The sequence below is a fragment of the Fukomys damarensis genome, unplaced genomic scaffold, assembly GCF_012274545.1.
Source record: "Fukomys damarensis isolate Sample0158 unplaced genomic scaffold, DMR_v1.0_HiC HiC_scaffold_23, whole genome shotgun sequence".
Classification (NCBI taxonomy): domain Eukaryota; kingdom Metazoa; phylum Chordata; class Mammalia; order Rodentia; family Bathyergidae; genus Fukomys; species Fukomys damarensis.
Window position 1 is genome coordinate 52,180,306 of NW_022900935.1, and position 21,729 is coordinate 52,202,034.

Here is a 21,729-nt window from a genome sequence, read left to right on the forward strand (position 1 = left end):
GGAAAGTTCTGAGGAAAGTTTCAGGGGCCGCGGGAATGGTCGTCCTGACGTGGGCCAGACGTCTGACCCCGGGGCTTGCGTGTGGAGAAAGCTGTGCCCAGGACAGGGCAGGAGAACGGGCCACCCCGGCCTTGGCCGCCGCCCCTGCTGCTGTCCGGGAGTCGGGGGAGGTGACGGCCCGAGGGGCCTCTGGATTTCCACACCCTCTCATCGGTCAGTGGGTTAGACTGCCTTTTGGCATAACTGTCCTAATGAGCAGCGCACTTGCAAAGTCCCCATCCCAGATTCGCGGCCTGTTGGAAGACACGCAGTGTTTCTGAGTTAGTTTTATTGTTTTTAGCTATTCAGGATAACATCTGTAAATTTGAACATCTCTTACTCTCATCACTGCGCGGCACTTTTTATTTTTTATTTGACGTTTCTATTTGTGAGTGAAGTAAGAAAAGTCATGTGAAAAGCCACAGGCTTCTCCACAGTTCAGGCTCCAGGCTGATTCGTGCACATCGCTTGGGTCCAGCAGACTTCCCGCGGGACACCTGGATCAGTTTCTTTATTCCCGCTAAGTCTCAGCTTCCCCATTGGTGAAGTGACAGTGGAAATAGTGGCTATCCGGTAGGATGTGCAGGATACTTCCCCAAAGCGCACAGCTGTGGTGAAAATTAAGGAAGGCTTGTGTCAAAACATTCTCACTTGTAAGCCAGAGAACATATGTACCTGTGTACTTTTTGGATTTTTTTGTTTGTTTGTTTTGGGTACCGGGGATCGAACTCAGGTCCTTGCCCTTGCGAGGCAGGTGACGGAACCACTGAGCTAAACCCCTGGCCCCTCTTCTTGGATTTTTTGATATTTCAGTTTTCTTTATGATTTAATGGAGCAAAATGGTTCTTACACAGTATTTAGAAACACGTTTTTTTGTGTATTTGACAAGGGGTATCTTTTTTTGTTGTTTTTGGCGGAACCAGGGACCGGAACTCAACGACCTTGCACTTGCCAAGCAGGCGCTGGCGCCACTGAGCTAAACCTCCGACCCATTGAAAGGTATTCTTGGCTTAGCTGTTGTGGCAACTTTTTTTTTCAAGGCCTTTTAATATTTGGGACTGGCTTGTGTTTGCTGTCTCTTATAGGAAAGCACCTTGAAAAGGTTTTATCCCATTTTATAACTGTCCATAAAGAAACAGGTTTTTAAAAAACCATACCAAAGAATCTAATAAAAAACACGATCCAAGAAAGAACAGGTTATAGATATGAACAAGACCCACCCAATTTGCTTTTTTTATATACATTTTTTTTTTCTGTACTGACGATTAAGCTCAGGGCTTCACACATGCTGTGCAAGTGCTACATCACTGAGCTACATCCCCAGACTCTTTTACTTTTGAAGAAATTTATATAATTAGTGGCCACACTATAATTTATATTGCTAGTTGAGATACAAAGATGTAATTTTGCTTACTTTTTAAGAATTAGTTTAAATCTGCAATTGTGATAAAATCCAGCTTTTTGATTAGTTGAATATAATTTGTGTGTAAGGTGTAATTTGTGTTGCAGGGATTTTTTGAAGGCTTAAAACATTACCTTAATTTTTCTGTTGCTTTCCCCATTTGTTTTGTTGGAGAATGAATAGGGATAAAAAGAAGCAGATTTTAGCTTTTATTGAATAACATTCTGACTTTTTATCTTGTTTTTACAAAAATGGGTACTCCAGTATTTCATGTCATTATAGCAATTCAGATTGCCTTTCTACTTTTTAAAGTATTTTTTAATTATTTGGAGATGTTCCTGACTTTTGGCTAAGTGGTTGGATATGGATCTAAGAGCAAGAGCTCTCGGTATTTCAGTCTGAGTTTGGTGCTTAATTTTATAATTTTCTGTTATTTAACTGTTGAGTTTTAGTTTCTTTTAATATTAACTGCTAACATTTCCAGCTGGTGTCAAAGGATTTATTCAGAATTAGTGATTAGGAAGTAAAAGTAAAAAAGAGGCTGGGGATGTAGCTCAGTGGTACAGCACTTGCGTAGCATGCAAGCATACTTACATAGCTCATGATACTCTTAGGCAAATGTTTGTTTACATGGGCAGGATGCACTGGTGATGCTTGGAAGTACATCTTCCAGAGCTGTGCTTAAAATGCTGGATTTGCTTATTTGAAGAGTTGCTTCTTATCTTTATGATCTAACATCCAGTGGTATTATCTGTAGTGGTTGCCTTTCACCAAGAACATAGCTCATAAAATGATGGAATATAAGAATATAAAGGGAAACCAACTGGCCAAACACACACACACACACACATACACACACACACACACACACACACAAAACCAATAAAGTAATCAGCAAACTTATTTTTTTATATAGTTATTTTTGTGGTACTGAGGAGTGAACTCAGGTCCTTGTATGTACTAGGCAAGCATTCTACCACCAAACTACATCCCTAGTCCTAAATACAATTTATTTTAACCAGTTCTTGAATTTGAAGTTATATTTCTTCTACTGCAATACAGAAGATAGGATGGCCAATTTTGGGAAATGAAATTAGGGGCATATACTATTCTTATTCTGGAAGACCTATTTTTTATTCAGAACAGAGCATTAAAATAATTAGTCTTGTAAAAATGAAATATTAATTTTACTTTGCAATAAATTCCTCCTCTCCTAATATGAAGAACATAGTATGTTAAGCACCTACTAAGATGTGTAAATTTTGATCCCTGCCCTGAGAGAGGAGTATCTCTCAAAAGGTAGAAGACAGGTAAATAGTATACATATGTGTACAAAAAATAACAGCATGATAAATGCTGCCACACAAAAGTGAGCAGTTTACTGAAATCCAGTGACAGTCAGTTGGGCCAGTTTCGCTGAGAAGTGACACTTCTGAGCTGCATTTACCTAACTTCAGGCAGAGGGAACAGCCTGTTCAAAGGGAGTGGAATCAGAAAAAGGCTTGGAGTATTTAAAGAAACATGAGAGGTTCATTGTGACAGAGTGAAGTGGCCATTAGTGGGTTGGTGTAGTTAGGTAAAGTGTATGTGGTAAGAGGTAGGCTTAAATGCAAAATCTCTTGGATGTTCAACTTTTTGGTTTGGGTAGCATCTTGTAGTAGGCAGTTAAGAGAGATTTTTTAAAAATGACTGATAGACTTAGCTCTTGTCTCAAGTAGAGAAAAGGACCATTGGGAGAAGGTCATGCTCTGTTGCAGTTGTGTGAGTAAGTGGTTGGCAGGGTTTTATCTGAGATAGTGGTATTGAGACTGGAGAAGCTGGTGTATTAGAGACATTTCTGAGTACTTCTTAATGTATTAGCTTATAGGAATTTAAAGAATAAGAATATTGAAACTTCTAGTGTGGGGAATGAACAGTTGATGTTTTCAAGCACAGTATATCATGTATAGAATAGGTATATGGGGAAAATCATGAAGAATTTTCCTTGAAACATGTAAAACTAGGTAACAAGCAGGGCATTACTGAATAGGTCTAGATGGCTGTTCTAAGTGGGAGCCTGGAGTTGCAGCGAGAGAGAGGGAGGGAAGGAGAGAGGAGTTAGAAGTAAAATTTAAGGGTAAATGGCATGAGGACCATACTGGAAGTTTTCCTACTGAATGTGATTGTCCAGGGAGGATGTGAAAAGTCAGATTAAAAGGAGACTAAAGAGAAAGCAGTAGAGAATTCTGATTTAATATTTAGTAGATAAGCAAGAGACGTTAAGAAACCAAGAAGGAAGGATCTGTGAGGCAGCAGGGGATCCTGGAGTGAATGGAACTACTGAAGTCAAAGAAAAGTTTCTAGGAGTAGTTAAGTCATAAGAAGTATGAGATGGCTGAGGAGATGTCAGGTAGGGTGCAAGCTGAAGATAATCCTTTGTTTGGATTTAGCAATTAGTGGGTCATTGGTGAATTTTGAAAGAAGATTTTGGGTAGCATGTCAGAGATGGAAAAGATAATTCACAGGAATGAGATCTGGATTGAAGTTTGTAAGTGTAGAAATTGAGTGGACTGGTGAATGAAAGTCTTGAATGAGGGCTGGTATCACAGGGAAAGGGGTCAGTGGCTGTGTAGTATTTCATACAGGGAGCAAGTCATTGATAATTGATAGATGTTAGGAGGAGGTACTGTCCTTAGAATTGCTGCTGCTTTTGATTCAGGAGTGAAGGAGGTAAGTGCTTTCTTTCCTGGGCAAGGCTGGATGGAAGAAATGAAAGACTACATGGAGTGCATGTTATGAGAATGAGAAGCCTCATTCACTCTCATGGCTGTGAGGGAAGTAAAGTCAGCCAGTAAAAGCTAGGGTTTACTTATAGGGACAAGATGGAGAGATGTTCCTGGAAGAGGTTGTTGATAATAAAATGGCAGATACTGTGGTGAGTATTAGAAGCTGGTTTTAAATAGAGGGAAGTCTGTGGAACAAGATGGCTTATGACGTCGAGAGAGCTTTCTCCCAAATATGTAATTTGTAAATTGAAAAATGCGACAAGTGAGGCATTATGTATCATGTAGAGGTAGTGTACATCCTTACAAAAATTTTTCACAGTTTAAAAGAACATGTAGAATGTAAATATATTTTTTATTACATTTTTATTTTTATTGGTACCTGTTTGCAGTACATAATTATTACATTTCTTGTTGAGAGTTGGTACATGTACATAACACATCTTAACTCTTTTTTTCCCCTTCCCCTTCTGTTTTTCTCCCCTTCATCTGCTGGTACCTCCCCCACCCCTGTTTTTAGGTCTTCAAGCTTGCTAGGCAGGTGCTGCGCCACTGAGCTACATCCCCAACCTGGTCCCTTTCCCTTTTGCAAAAGACCTATCTCCCTATTTCTTATTATCTATCTTTTATTTTGGGTTTCTAATCCAAAGTTAGTACAAGGGGGGAAATTATAAAGATCAGAGTAGAAATTAATGAAATTGAAACTAAAAAACCATAGAATCAATTGAATCAAGCAGCTGTTTTTTTTCAAAGAATAATCCAAATAGACAAAAAAATAGTAAAGATTCAGAACAATGCACTTAGAAATGAAAAAGGACAAATCACAGTGAACACTGCTGAAGTCCAGAAGATTATTAGCAACTCATTTGACTTACTCCAGTAAGTTGGAGAATCCAGAAGAAATAGATGAATTCCTACACACTACATATAAATTATCAGAACTGAAGAAGATTTAAAGACCCCGAATATTCCAGTAAAAGTCAGTGGAATTGGATGTATTTTAACATAAGAAATTTGGTATTTTCCAGAGAGGCTGTTTCATTTTACATTCCTACCTGCACGGTACGAGTGTTTCTTTTGTTCCATGTCCTCACCAATATTGGTGTTGTTTTCATTCCTAACTTTTAGTAATACTGTATTGTAGTGGTATTTCATTATGGTTTTCATTTATATTTTCATGGTGTTTAATGATATTGAGCATTTCTTTGTGCTTATTTGCCACTATTTGTATTCTTTAGTACAGGAATTGATTTTTTAAATTAAAAAAATTTTAATTGATGCCTAGTAAAAGTACATATTTATGGGATGTGGTGTGGCATTTCAAAAATGTGTATAATATGTAATGATCAGATCAGGATAATTGCTATGTCTGTCAACTGGGACATTTATCTCTTCTTTGTATTGGGAACATTCAAAATTATCTTTTAGCTATGTTGAAACAATTGTCTACCAGGCATAAAAATTTTTGAAACTTATTTTTATTGAGTTGTTTGTTTTCTTGTGGTTAAATTTTAAGAGTTTTTCATATTTTTTGATGTAAGTTATTTTTTATTCCATTAAGTTTATTGGTACATTTTAGGTATACATAATGATCACATTCATCATTGAGAATTTGTACCTGTACATGTTACATTTTGGTTCTTGTTTTGTCCCCATTCCTCTTCTGTTCTTCCACCCTTGCATCCACCCTATCTACAAAAATCTTTGTTTCCATTTTTTCCTTCTTTTTTCATATTTTTTTCTTCCCTTATTTCCTTTCCCCCCACCCTTAAATCTTGGAAACAGCCCAAATGCACATCAACTGGTGACTGGATAAAGATGTATGTTCGCACGTGTGTGTGTGTGTGTGTGTGTGTGTGTGTGTGTATGTGTGAATAAAATGGAGTGCTACTTGGCCATAAAGAATGATAAACTAGAGTCATTTATAATGAATGTACATTAAGGCCATTCTCTTAATTGAAATAAATAGGACACACATGTAAATACCAAATAGTTTCTCTGATGTGAGAAAAACTGCAAGAGTAAATGAGGTCCAAAATGTATAATATATAATATAAAATAGGAAAAAATTGTCCAGAAGGGAAGAGGAAGTAGGGAGAGGGGTGGGAAAGGGAAGAATGTAAGTTCATGAGATGTAAAACTTGCAAATATTTTGCCCTGGCCTGTTGTTTTTATCTTCTCAATCCTTTAACAGAGTCCATTTCAGCAGATGAAAATAGCTTTTTCCTTTTGGGTAAAGTCTGATGCTGTACATCATTTTTTTCTTTTATGGGTAGTGCTTTTAGTGTTGCATACATTTTTTCCTTAATCAAGATTATAAAGCATAAATATTTTTTCCTGTATTTTCTTCAGAAAATTTTTATTGTTTTAATTTTCACTTGGCCCACCATTCACTTGGAATGTTTATATATAGTATGAAGTTTAGGTTGAGGATTAGTTTATTTTGTATGTGTTGCATATGCTGTAAAAATAGTCATTTCTCCATGAATTATACCTTCATTGAGAATCAGATGTTTATGTATTGGTCCATTTTTGGACTCTATGTGTGCTCCATTGATCTTTGTATCTATCTTTTCATCAAAAAACTACATTGTCTTGATTTCTGTATCTTTATAGTGCATCTTAATATCAGATACTTTGAATCCTCTAAATTTATTGTTTTTAATTTTTTTCAGTTACTCTGGTTCCTTTACTTTTCTAAATAAATTTTAGAATCATCCTTCAAAGGATACTTCTGGATTTTAATTAGAATGCATTGAATTAGAGGTCAGTTGGGGAGAATTGATATTTAATTGATGTGATTTCTTTGATCTCTTTCATTAGAGTTTTGTAATTTTCCTCATAACGGATTCTTCATATTTAATTTTGTATCTTTTATAGATTGGAAATGGAGAGTGAAGAAGAAAAATGGGAAAAGCTGGATGTAGAATTTGATCACTTTGTGGTAGATATGAAGCCCTTTGTTCTAAAATTATCCCATAGGTCAGGTAAGATTGTACTTGAAAACTAGGTTCTTAAGGTTACTATTTTAAAAATACTCTTTAGTCCAGTAAACTGTCAAAATGAAAAGAAAGCTGATATCCTTTAGTAGTGTTTTTTTCCATTGACATAGGATTCTTTGAGTTTCTCGAGGGAAAATAAAAATTTAGTGGCATAAGCCCTCTAAGCAGTGGAAAGATCTTATTGTGGTACCACCTCTCAAATGCCAGGAGTTTATAGCACATAGACCTGCCCGCCTTTAAAGTTAGATACCACCTTTTTCCTTCTTTCTGTGGAAATGTCTTCTGTTTCAGGAGACTACTGTTTACATATACTCTGAGCTTTTTATCAAAGCCGAAAAAAAATCTGTTCGTTGTTTATGATTAGTGGTTGAATAACTTCAAACAGGAATGAATTTTTTGTTTTTATTGCATCTCTAGGTCCTTGACCTATTAGTTCTAATGTTGGAATGAGAATCTCTGTCTTAAGGTGGAAAATTTTTTGATACTTTAAGGCATCAGAGAGAAATTAGAATTTGGGGGGTCAGGGAGATTCTCTAAGTTGTAATAGGTATATGGGGTGTATGGCTTAGAGATTCTCTAAGTTGTAGTAGGTATATGGGGTAAATGGCTGACTATATTAGGTTGATATGGCTTGGTTACTGAGTAGAGTGTTTGGAATGGAGCCAAAAATTTATGATTTTTTTTTTTTTTACCTTTTCCAAGTTCTCTGTTTCTCTGAGATATCTGAGTGGACTCTACAGAAAAAAACCGACTTAATATTAGGTATTTATTTCAGGGAAGAAAGGAGATACACTGGGAGAAGGGAATGTGGCGTAGGAATTGAGCATTCTGTGGTCACTCATTGTTCTAGAACTTGCAACTACAAGTTAGCTTGGCCTTACCTTCTATTGAATACTCTTTCTGATTTTTCTCTTTGCCATGTTGGACTTTAGTCTTTTCTTTCTCTGCTATTCTTCAACTGATCATTTACTGTCCCATGGCTCATGCATGAATATTTGAATTAATAGTTAATGGTATTTCTATACAGTGCTGGATCCTCTTCTGATATTCACTACTTTTTTTTTTTTTTTTTTTTTAAGGCAGGGTTTTAATATGTACTTGAGACTAACCTGGAATTCACTATGTAGCCCAGCCTGGTTTTGAACTCACAGCAATCCTCCTGCCTCAGCCTCGCAAGTGCTGGGATTACAGGCGTGCCCTACCACACCTGGCCTTCACTACTCTTTTTGTGTCTTAGATCTATTAATTAGGAAACATTTGTATTAAAATTTTCTGTTATAATTATATTTCAAATCAAACCACCTTCATGTGTTATCTTCTTTAAAAACAGATTTTAAATGTGTACAATTGATTATTATAAACTGTGGCTCATACCATATGGGAACTTATCTCACTCAAGAACTAGAAATTCATAAATTACCTGTTTTGATAGCTAAATTCTACTTTTGATAATTTTTTTTCATCATTTGAAGTACAGGATTGAATTCTTTTCATTAATCAAGTGATTCTAAATTCTGGGTATTAGATTATTATATTAGATTTCAGTTTGCTACAGGACATGTAGAAAGCCCAGTTTGAAAAAAAAAAAAAACTATTTACTTGAGTTCATTAGTTTCACTTTTGTGTTTTCTTTTTGTAAAAAAAAAAGTATATCCACTACTTAATGAAGTTTGTTTTATGATGATATAAGTTTTAAAGCAAAAATTCCCAATGTTTTTAGAGGCATATCTCTCATATATGGAGTAAGATTTGCAAAGTTGTAAATCCAACTTTAGTGATTTTTATAGATAAAACAATAAATGAATATGACCTTTATAAGAGATTAAAGTAGACTTATAGTTTATGTTAGATATATAATCTTCAGATTGATAAAAAATAAATATCAAAATAGTTAGCATGAGACCTAAAATAATTCTGTGTCGTTGCAAGATAATATAGTTTTTATGTGTGGATTAAACTGTGCTATATTTTTAGGTAGATTTTAAAAAGGATAATTATTTTATGAAATTACATGTAAATAGTACTGAATTATTTTTAGAAATGTTAAAGGAAAGCCCTAAATAAATCAGCTACAAATCCCTGGAAATTATTGACTTAAATAAATAAATACTTGAACTTAATCTTGAAGTAAGTATAAAATATTTGGTAATTCAAAGGTTGCATTTTATCTCTTTCTGTCCTTGTATAGTTAGAACTATAGAAATATATTTAAATATATATTAAGTTACTGTACAGATGCAAATTAGAGCAAAATTTTATGTCGGATTCATTTGATAGTTATCCAAAAATTTTATTTTTGTTAATACATATATTTTTTGGTCTTTCTCTTGCCCAACTGCCAATTAACTATTAAGATTAAATTCTAGACTACGTGTCTGTGGCCCATGGGCCAACTCCAGCCCAGAATTATTTTTCTGGAGTTTTATTTGAACACAACCATGCCATTTGTTTACTTATGGTCAGTAACTGCTTTCATGGTGCAGTCGTAGAGTAGTTGCACCATAGATGACATGGCCTGAAAAGCCTAGAATATTTACAGAAATTTGCTCATCCTTGTTCTGTATTAAGGCAAATACTGTTATTAAGTGTTTGTATTTAAATATTTTATTTTCTGAAAAATCAAATTTGTAATAGTTCTTATGTATTTACAGAACGGCAAAGGTGTGCTCTTTGGATTAGAAAGCTGTGTGAGCCTTCAGGAACAGGTGCAGGAATAATGGGCAGGAAGAATCGGAACCTGTATGCGAAATTGTTACTGCATATGCTTAAGCGGGGAGTGCTTGAAGGCCCTTTTATGCATCGTCCTGAACCAGGGACACTAAAAACGTTACCTTCATACATGGTAGGTATCATTGACTGCAAGTATATTAGTATTTCTTTACAGGTGAAGTTAACTTATCATTCCTATAGGGAATGGCGATGTTATTGAGTTATATGTGTTAGATAACACATTTGTTAACACTATTTTTTTTCTCTCTGATTCAGTTTATCCACTTTCAGTGAAAACAGGCATTAGCTTAGAGGAGGAATATCCTTATTGGTTTCTTCAGTTGTATTCTGTATTATTTCTAAAAAAAGAAAATTTCAATTTTGAGCTTTAATTTCATTTTACTGAGTTATAATAGTAACATTTTATGAATCATAAATTTGTTTATTAAGCTGTTTCATGTGAATTATTTTATAATTTATGAGAGGTTACATCGAATGAGTTATGAGTTTCTTTTACTCTAATGACAATAGTAACTTAGAGTTTAAAAGTAATTTTCTAGGGCCGGGGATTTAGCTCAGTGGTTTGGTGGCCTGCCTTGCAAGCAGAGTTCAATCCCCGGTACCAAAAAAAAAAAAATTTCTATATTCCATTTAATTTCATTATTATAATCAGCTTTGCTGCAAGGCAATTATATACTTGATTGATAGTTTGTCACTGTCCTGTTCCTTATAAACATGAAATGTACCTTGGTTTTTATGGAATTTGAGAAATATGACTGCAGAACTAAATATTGGCATTTGCTATTAGGTAGTTATATGCATTTTCTTATGAACTGCAAAATTCTCAAGTGATATATTGCAACATTTTTCTGTATCTCATCAGTTTACCATAAAACAAAATGCAGTCACATGGGATGCTGACAGAGGATAATACCTGTTGTTAATGGTACAATGCCAGAAGTCTTAATGCTATTATGCATTTTATATTAATGTAGAGCCATACGTTTTGCTTAAATTAAGATTAGTAGTATTTAGGGTAATATGGTAGTTATTTAACTTGCTGTTTGATTAGATGTTACAATGACTATAGTAGTTTCCCTTTAACCAGGACCTGCCCCTCAGTGGATGCCTGAAATCAGATGTTAACAAATCTTTTATATTACATGTACTAATAACTGACAGCTACTAAGTATCAAATGGGCAGGAAGTATAAAGAGTGTGAATATATTTGGTGGGCCATATTGGAATAGCTGGAACATGATTTTGTCACTACTCAATTAAAATGCAATTAAAAACTTGTTCATTTTTAATTTAAATTTTATTTAATATTTAATTTATTTAATATTTTGGGGCCACACTTGACTGCAGATAACTAAAACCATGAAAAATGAAACTGGGTAATGGATGATACTATATCTCACTTAAAAAGAAATTGCTGTGCATTTCTGATTTGGGATAGAGGGTCATGTATCACCCCTCCCTAGAGAATAGCCCTTGGAAATTTTCTTTGTAGGCTTGGGAGAATGGTTATACAAGTGTCCAGTCAGTGTAGTTTTCTTCAGAGTTGTGTTATGTATTCTGGCTAATTTGAAGAGAAATAAATGGGCTAATGTTTCTTTTTTTGTTTTGTTTTTTGGTACTGGAGATTGAACTCTAGTCCCTGCACTTGCAAGGCAGGCGGTAGAACCACTGAGCTAAATCCCTGGCCCAAAGTGCTTTGTGTTAATTTTTTCTTTCTTTTTTCGGAGGGCGGGGTACCAGGGATTGAGCTCAGGTCCTTGCACTTCCAAGGCAGGTGGTGGAACCACTGAGCCAAATCCCCGGCGCATTAAATGGGCTAATGTAGAAGATTAAGTAAAACATACTCAATTTTATAGTCATAGGGGAGGACTGTATTTTACTACTACTACTACTACTACTACTACTAATAATAATGATAATTATAATAATGAGAAAGCCTAGAGATCTGTCTTGGGTATTTCACCCAGTTAATAGTATGGCAAGAGCTAAATCCCAGATCTCTTGCTCTACTGTTTCCACCTAATTTTACTTTCTGACTTGTACTGATTGTGGTTTTTGTACTGATTTATGTGTGTGTGTTTGTATGTGTGTGTTGTGATCCAAAGTTGGTAATGATCACAGAACGAAATAGGGTAGTATATAATTTTTAAAAACTTTCCATTTAACTGTTCATAACGTTAATTACTTTTGTTATAAAAATAATTATCAAATTTATCTGTTATGTAATTTTGTTTATCAGAATTCTTAGTAGAGCATAACTAAAATGTAAATGTTATCCATTTTATTATTTTAATATTTTATAATTTGTTTTCCATTGAGTGATGTATTTTGTATATTTGTATGTAATTTAAACTGAGTACTTGAAGTGCTGTTGTCAAACTTGTAACTTTATGGAAATTTTGAGTGTTTGTTTATAGTACATTTTGAAAGAATAATTTCTCCAATTTTTAAAAATCAGTCCATCTACTTTGATGAACCAAGTCCAGCATGTACAAAACGTTCAAGTCCAGAGAGATTACCTGACTGGGTAATGGGTGAGCTGGAGACAAGTGAACACAAATTAAGTGAATCATGGAAACCTTCTCCTGGAGAAGATAACACTTTGGTGCTGTCTCCAACTGATGCTCACAGGTATGCTATGAAAATGAGATTTTTAAATGTTTTTCATCTTTAGCTTGTCCTTGGAACTGGCATTGAATTTTTCCTTTTTTCTCCCTTTTAATGTTAAGCAACTATTTCACTTTATATTTTTGCTAAAGTTGAAGGTTTTAAATAAATGTTGAATATTTAATATAACAGTTTGCTTTCCCACTTACCATACATATATTTAAGATAATTTTGTGTTTTTAGCTATATTTATGAATATATCTTAACTTTATATTATATAAGGTTATATATATAAAGTTACATGGGTTTATGTTACATTCCTATTTCACTAAATGAAAACAAAAATTGTTCAATAAGTGGAAAGGTGAGAAATTCAAACAAAGCATATTATATATTATATAATATATACATATTATATATACATTTATTATATATACATTTTTTATTATATATACATTTATTTCATTGCTTGGGAAGTGGTACCTGAGAATCTTTAAATAGCTGTGTGGTTTCCTTTATGAGAAGGATCAATTAAAAACATTATCAATGATTTCAAAAAAATTTAGCACCCTGCATAACCGTCTTGAATCTTACACTTGAATTTCTTACCTTCTTACTGAACAGTTTGTTTTCATTTAATGAAATAAGAATGTAAACATAAATCTCATTAAATTGTGCCTTTTTACTATAGAATTAAGTAGAATTTTTAGTACAAATAAATAAATAGAAGAAGGGGCAGGAAAGGGCACGAATAAAGGAATTAAAGTGTGTTATGTACATGTACCAACCCCACACGAGAATTATAACATGTACTACAAATATATACCTCCCCAAAAGTAAGGGGATCTAAGAGGTGGAGGAGCGGGGAGGGAGGGAAGGGAAAGGGGAAGAAAAAAGGAATTAAGATATATTATGTGACTGTACCCATTCCCCGCAGGGAATGTAAACATTATGTACTACAAACATGTACTAATAAAGAAAATGATCTGACAAAAAGTAAACTGCTAAGTTTTCAAAGTACCAACAAGCCATTGTTATACTATAATTTTTGGTTTTTTTTATAGGAATGGTTTAAATTGAGCTCTTAACACGTTTTTATTTTTCTCATTGACATTGTTCTCTAAAACATTGGACAGTATCATTTGGTATGTATCATACTTTATAGTTCACACCTCATCATTTTCTCGATAATTTTAATTTTAGGAATTTGTTTCTGCTAACAGTGTAATATTTTTTGTACACTATAATTTTTGGGTTATTCCTTAATCAGAAATTAAAGTGTTATTAATAATTTGAAATTTCTTCTTGATTGGTGTAGCTTGGTTGTGTGATTTTCAAACCGGAGATTTATGGTGAAAAAGAGTAGATGAACACAAAACAAGGGAACCAATCCATGAGGTTATTTTACTAGAAAGAGAAACAAATTAAAATGGAGAGACAGTTAAATTAAAATGGAGAGGGAGTGGTATAATTAAGGACATCTTAAGAAGAGGAAAAAGAAATGAATAAATGAGTTCATAGAAGTGGCATTAAATATTTATATTTATAAATAATTAAAATTAGAAAAGATATAATTGTATTATTTTTGTTGGTATTATAGGTAGGTAAATTATTGTCTGTATACAAATAAACCTATAATTCTTAGTTGGGTTGTAAAATCCATCTGTTTGCCAATATTTTTTAAGAATTCAGCTAAATTATGGATTTATTTCTAGGTGTAATGAGCATGGGGCTTGTAGTATAAAAGTGATGATGTTTTAAAGCTTAAACCAGAGGTTGAAAATAATAGTCTTTTTGGACTGAACAAATACATGGGCTGATTTGCTTTTTTGATTTATATAGTTTCTTTAAAGATTTCTGAATGAGTTTTCAAAATTAAAAATTAAGAAATTTCATATTAAAACCCAGTTTTCTAGGTCCTCTTAAAAAACTAGAAACCTAGTAATCTTCCCAAAGAACAGTCTTAGATAGGTACCATAGCTTAGAGGTGAGTAATACTCAGTTATTCCCTTAGTGTGTTATGCTTTCATTTTTATAATTTTTGACACTGAATTTTATTTCACTTATATCTGTTATTGAGCTTGAACTTTTTTTGTTAAGAGGAAAGTGAAGGTTATTTTTCTGCTTTTATATTCTATCAAGACTTCAAAGAAGAAAGATAGTAGAAAGGCAGATCATATGAGTCAAGAAGGGAAGGGTGGCATTATATCTTTGTAGAAGTGAAGAATATATATTTGGCAGCAAAATGATTCATTTGCTACCTACTTAAGTCCTACAGACATTTGATTTATAACTTGTTTTAGATGAATAGAGGAGAGAGATAAGTACATAAATAATTTCAATGCAGTGGTTATCTGTATCATGGAAGTGTTTGCAAAGACTGAAGTATCTATAAGGGAAGGATTCAGGGCAGAAATAGACTTGAGATTTCCAAGAGTCTAGGTGAGTTGACTTTTTCTCCCTTGGAACATGAGATAAAGTTTGAGAAAATATGCTGAGAATTACTATTCATTGTCTTTTCTGGAAAATAAAACATAATAATACCCCACTATGTTAGACAGTGTGTCTCCCCGCACCCCGTAACAGGGATTGAACTCGACCTTGTGCTTGTGAGACAGGTGTGGTGCCACTGAGCTAATCTCCACTCTTTAGTCAGTTTTGTTGTTGTTGGAACCAAATACTACCCACACACAGCTTAAAGGAGGAAATGGTTTATTCGGCTCATGGTTTCAGAGGGTTTAGTTTTTGGTCTGCTGGCTCCGAGGAAGAAGCATCATGGTGGAAGAGCATGGTAGAGCAAAGCCAGTCAGTCAGTTCATGGTGGCTGGGAAGCAGAGCAGAGGATCAGAGCCAGAGAGGGAGGGGCCAGTGACCAGGTGTATTACCAAAGGTCACACTTCCAAGACCCACCCAGACACATGTATAAATGTGCTCTACTAGTCCTTTACACGGCTCCCAAGCCAATCAAATTGACAATTAAACTTAAACTGTTACATCACACCCCCTGTAAATGTAACACCCAAAGAAATCTCCTTAAAGCATATTTAATACCCAAATAAACACATTAACAAGTAGTAATTCTGCCTACCAGAACTATCTTATATACAACTAAAAATACAGTAATCCCTTCTTTCAAAGTCTCAACAATTTCAGCATTGCTCACAAGGCAAATTCCAGATCCTTTCTGACACTCAAGGTAAACTCTTAGCTCTAAATTCCTGGAAAAAAAAAGTTACATAGAGCCACTATACAATGGCACAGGGTAAATATTCCCATTCTAAAAGCGGGGACTAAGGGATAGAAAAGAATAGGACTAAAGCAAGACTGAAGCTCAGAAGGGCAAACAGAAAGTCCTGTAGTTCTATATCTGGCATCTAGGGAATGTGTTGGTGAGATGTGAGTTCCAGAGGGCTGGAGCCACCCAAGCTGATGGTCTTGTTGGTGCAAGATGCATGGCCTCTCTATTAGCCTGGCTGCACTTGTTGCCTATGGCTTTCCATAGCAGATGTATCACATTCCTGGCATTTCTAACTTTCTTGGGTCTCTTGTATACTTTTGGCTTAATTTCCACAGTTTCACGTACCTACCTCTTAAGAGCAGATTGCCTGGCCTCTAAGGGTATCTGTTGAAATCTGAGTGGAAGGATCTGTAACCCCACAATTCTTTCATTCTGCATGCCTGTACAACCAGCTTCATGCGGATGATGTCATGGTCTCCTGCCAGCTCAAGTGGTAATCATGCCTCATTGGACCATGGCTGCAGCAGCCTCTGAGTGCCTCGATCACTGCTGGGAACAGTGAAAAAAGAGTCCTGGGGAACCAATTCCCTAGGAGGCCCTTGAGCTGGAGGAGTCCCAAGGACATTTTCCTTAAGTGAAAGGTTTAAATTTTGTTACCTTTGATTCTGCAATCCATGGGGTCTTGCTATTTTCTGAGATGCCCTCAAGGCATCTTTCTTCTTGTTCTTGTCCAGAGCACTTGATTTCCTTTTAATGGTGCTAATCTCTTCAGCAGCTGCATCTACTTTGGCCCTGACTTGGTATGATTCCTGTTTGGCCCAAATTGTTCAGTTTTTCCTGCTTTGCTTTTTACCTCAGATTCTCACTATATTTTAGTATATGTGCTGCTGAAGCGAGCACCAGATTCTCACTATAAATCTAGCTAAAACCTGCCAACAGTTCCCTTGTCACAATCTGAATGTTGGGTTGCCTTAAAATTTCCTCTGCCAGATCAGTTGGGCCACTGCTCTTAACCTCAGTTTTGCACAGATTCAGGACATGGGCAAAAAATATGGACTTTTTTCCCAGAGTATAATACACATGGTCTCTGTCAGATGGCCAGTGTAGTCCTTGTTCCCAGCTGATACTTATCAAATATAACCTTTACTGTCCACATTCCTGTCAACATTCTTGACTTTTGAACTCCAACTGGAATCATGAATCAGGCTCACCTTAAAGCTTTTAGGGCTTTTCTAGCATGTATTTCCACACTCCTCCTGCAATAAAAGCTCCACAAGGCTTCTAAGCCACATGGTCAGGTACAGTCACAGCAATGACTGTACTTGTTTGGTACCTTTATTTGTATTAGTGTTCCTGTTGCTGAGACAAAATACCTGTACACCCAGAACTTAGAAGAGGAAATGGTTTGTTTGGCTCATACTTTCAGAGAGTTCAGTCTTTTTTTTTTTTTTCAGCTTTAATTGAGTTTATTGGTACATTTTAGGGATACAGTACAGTTACATTCATTGTTGGGATCTTGTACCTCTACATGACAAGTCTTGATTCTCATTTTTTCCCCTTACCTCTACCCTCCCTTCACCCCTCCTCCCCTCCCCATCTACAAACACTTTATTTTCATCTTTTCATTCTCTCACATTTTTTTCTTTTCCCTTTTTACTCTTCCCCTACCCATCCCACCTTCCCTACACCTTTAGCTCCTTTCTTCCCATTTCTAAATCTCAGTAATCTTATTAGAATCTTACGCATTGTTGGAGATTATTTACACCAGGGAAACTATTCGGTATTTATACATGTGTGACTTATTTATTTCACTTAGGAGTATATCTTCAGTATGTATCCATTTGAGAGTTCAGTCTTTGAACTGCTGGGTCTAAGGGAGAAGCATCATAGTGGAAGGGCATGGTGCCACAAAATTGCTTAGTTCATTATGAGTGAGAAGCAGAGCAAGGAAACAATGGTAGAGTATTGAAGGTGCTCTACTAATTGCTTAGAAGGCTCCCAAGCCAATCATTTAAGCTTAACCATCACATCCACATTTTTACAAAATTTAGATCTTTGTTGAGCACTTATAATTCATCAACATTTTAATGCAAAAGAATGACTTGTCTATAAGGCATTATTTATCAGTTACATAATGAGTAATTAATGGGAAAATCTGAGTCTTACAGTTCTCATCAGTCATATTCATACCTCAGCTTTCACAACTTCCATTTTGGTTATCTTTTCAAAAGAGTTAAATATATTACAGTGATACACACTTACACATATTTATATCAGCAAAGTTCATAATAGCTAAATGTTGGAAGCAGCTAATATGTCCATTAACAGATAAATGGATAAAAATGTGGTATTTATAGGCAGTGAAGTACTGCTCTGCCATAAAGAAGGATAAACTTGAGTCATTTGTGGGAAAATGGATGTACCTTGAGACCATGATGTTGGTTTCTCTTATATGAAAAACCCAAAATATAAATAAAGAACAAAATAAAAGATAAATAATAAGGAGGGAGACAGAACTTTTGGGAAGTGGAAGGAGACCAAGAGATGGAGGAAGAGTGGGGAAAGGGAAGGGTGGAGATGAAAAAAATTAAGATGTGTTATGTACATCTACTGACTCCCCACAAGGAATGTAATCATTATGTACTGCAGACGTATACTAATAAAAAATAAAAACAAAAACCCTTGCTTAACATCTCGGATCAGTTCAAATGATCCTATTATTTATCGCTATAGTATTCTGTATTTCTGTGTTGTATTCATTATATGTGCAAAGATGTAAAATTTATCCTTTGGACTAGATTTAATTTCATGAGGTAGGAATGGTGTTTTTCCTGTTTGTACTATTTTCAATTCCTAGCATTGGATGGGAACGTAGTAGGAATTCCATAAATATTTATATTTGGTGAGTGTGTGAATGTATAGTCAAATGGATTGTGTTAGGATCACTAAAACAAAACTTTACAGTGCATCTTAAATTCTCCATAGTTTAATAATTATTATTTTATTTATTTTAAAATTTCAGTTCGATTTAAAATTTTAGTCCATATGTTTATGCTTTAACAGGTATTTTTAGTTTTATATACATGAAGGGATTTAAAAATAAAACTATTATAGATAGTTTATGTCAGTAAGTTGATTTTAAGACTAAATACATGATGTGTGATATCAGATCAGTTATGGTCCTGAATAGTGTATTGATGGTTTAGTCTTCACATTTCTTTATGAAAATCACTCCTTTTCTCTGAGTTGCTATACTGTGCTAGACTGTCTGTTAATGTTGACCTAATCTAATCATTTCTGCAAGAAATTGTTTAAAAAGTTTAAGAGGCTTATAATATTTGACACATGTATGTTTTTATAGTGAATAATTTATTGTTACTTAGAACTGAAGTTTAATGCTGCCTCATAAATTTTACAACCACTTCAACTTGTCCTTTGAAAAACCTCTTTAATCTTAAAAGATTTCCCCCTTAGTGTTTCTTTTTTGATCACTTTATAAAAATCCTGCTTTACTTAGACCTTTTTGTATGTGAAGTATTTCTAATGGCATTTTAGATTATGCTGTTTGTGCCCTAGCCTTTTTATATTATTAAAGATGCAGAGTTCTTTTGAAGCCTTTTTGTTAGGATTCTCTATTCAGTAGAGATGGTACCTTTCCTTTACCTTTATTCTTCTTGTAGGATACGATAGTGGCCTGTTTCACATTTATTAGAAGTATTGTGAGATCATGTTCTATCTGTTTTATTATTATGAGTTCTTTTTCCATGAATAGTAATCATACACTGGTATACTTAGCATTTCACACCAAACCACTTCAATATATAGTTCTGTTCCAATTCTCTTCTTTGCTTTCCTTTATCATATTTCTTGGCCAAGGTCATGTTATTGCCCATCTTTTCTTTTTAGAAAAACGATTGATCCAAATTGCATTGTTGTTTTATTTTAAGTGTACTATTTTATTTTTAAGTCTAATGTCTGGCTCTTTTCTTGACATTGCAATACTTGAATTACCTTTGACTTTGAAGCATGATTTTATAAAATGCTGCCCAGGAGATCATAGACTTAGATATCCCCTGTGTAGAATTTGGTTAATTTCACTTAGTTCTATAATCACAGACCATATCAATTCATATCTTTCTGGTAATCTTCAGATGCTCACCATTGAAATCTGGTAAAGATCTTGTCTTTGTGGTAGACAGATTTGAAGGTAGCCCTTCTCCTGGTGCTCCTTATACTTTATAATCTTCTCCCTTTGAGTGTGGGCAGGACTTGTGACTTGGCTCTAATCAATAGGCTATAGCAGTGGTGATGAAATGTAACTCCTGTGATTACGTCCATTTTGCTAGCATGTTTATTTTAGAGTCTTCCTCCATTCCCTTTGCTGGCTTTGAAGAAGCAGCTGCCAACAATCATACAGCCATAAGGAACTGAATGCTGTTGACAATCATGCAAGCAGGGAAGTGGACCTTTCCCTAGTTGAGCCTCCTGATGAGACCCCAGCTCTCGTCATATCACGATTGTAGCCATACGTGGCCTTAAGCAAAGGACCTAGCTCAGCTGTGCCTACACTTCTGATCTACAGAAACTAACAAAGTATGTTATTTATAATGGTGAAGTTTTAAATAATTTGTTGTTGCAGCAGTGCATGACTAATACACCATTTATCTTCATTCTAGAAAATTATGCAATTTATATATAAAACATGCTTGATGTAAAAATATTAATGTAATTTATGGATTAAAAAGTTAAAGTTTTTCTTTGTGTTCTCCTACTTTCCACAAGAGTGGTAATTGCCACCATCAACCATTTGATAAATATTATTATTGAGTAGGCATCTAACACCCACCCCTATGTAATTAAAAATGATAAATTGACTTATGCTATATTTACTCCTCTGTGACTTGCTCTTTACACTTAGCTGTCTTAAACTTTTGTCATGTAGTCTTTCTACTTGCAGATAAAAACCTGTTCTGTGAATATACTCTAACCTGTCTGCTGCTTTCACTTCTTTATTGTTATTAAGAGTGCCTTAGTTAGCATCCGCAGAAGCAGGATTTATTTTAATCAGGTATAGTGAGATGACAACCATGAAGATAACTGGCTTTAAAAGAAGAACTTACTTATTAGTGAAGCTCTGAAGGACATCCTTAATTATCTTTTCAGTCAAACATCAAAATATCACTAAGGCTTATTGTGATAAGAGGACAGGCATGCCATACTGTGCAGGGGCACATGGGAGAAGCACAAGGGTTATCCAGGAGGCAGAAGGAATGAAGGGAAAGCATGGGTGAAGGCCATTTCTTTTTTACTATAGTTTTGGCAGGTTGTTAGGTGAGGATGTTCCATATTGAGTAGGAAGTTAATACAGATGTTAGGGTTTGGGTTGGAGGGTTTGTCATATGCTTTCCACATGTCCACAAAACAATGGGGATGATATGGAAAGAAACACTTTGACTATTAGTTTGGCCCATGATTTTGAGATGCCAGTTCATCAAATACAAAAGAATGATTATTAAACATTTGTGTGTGTTGGGCTGTTATGGATTCCTAGAAGAGGAATTACTTTGTTCGTAGGATTATTAATTGATTCAACAACTTGTGTAATGATTAAAAAATCTATATGTGCCACCATGACAAGATCTGTAAGGTATACGAAGTTAAGAAGTATATAAAAGTATGGTAAACTTCCATTTGTACAATATGTGTATGTGTATTTTAAAGAAGTGTACATGTACATGGAATATTTATGTTTGTCACACATGAAATTGTTAAAGGTGGTTACCTCTAGTGAGTGGGACTAGTCTGGAGCATAGAGAAAATTATTCTTGTACAATATGTCTATGTGCATGTTTTTTTAGTAATCACACTTTCTTTTCGATAAGTACCGAATTGTCTTCTAAAATACCATGTTGTTAAAATTGCTAGCAGTGGTGTGAATTAAGGTTAACT

At 34.8% G+C, this 21,729-nt stretch overlaps 1 protein-coding gene across 7 annotated transcripts in view; it reads left to right on the forward strand.

Annotated features, from left to right (window-relative positions):
• The window catches only part of Cep112 (centrosomal protein 112), a 521,506-nt gene that overhangs the window by 451 nt on the left and 499,326 nt on the right, over positions 1-21,729 (forward strand). For 6 of the 7 annotated variants that reach the window (XM_010616816.3, XM_010616812.3, XM_010616814.3 and 3 more), the window contains exons 2-4: positions 7,084-7,190; positions 9,857-10,047; positions 12,394-12,566. In XM_010616816.3, coding sequence (XP_010615118.1) covers positions 7,091-7,190; positions 9,857-10,047; positions 12,394-12,566 — 464 coding nt within the window. In that variant the 5' untranslated portion in view covers positions 7,084-7,090. The remainder of the gene's footprint in view (positions 1-7,083; positions 7,191-9,856; positions 10,048-12,393; positions 12,567-21,729) is intronic. The other variant, XM_010616815.3, reaches the window with a different exon arrangement.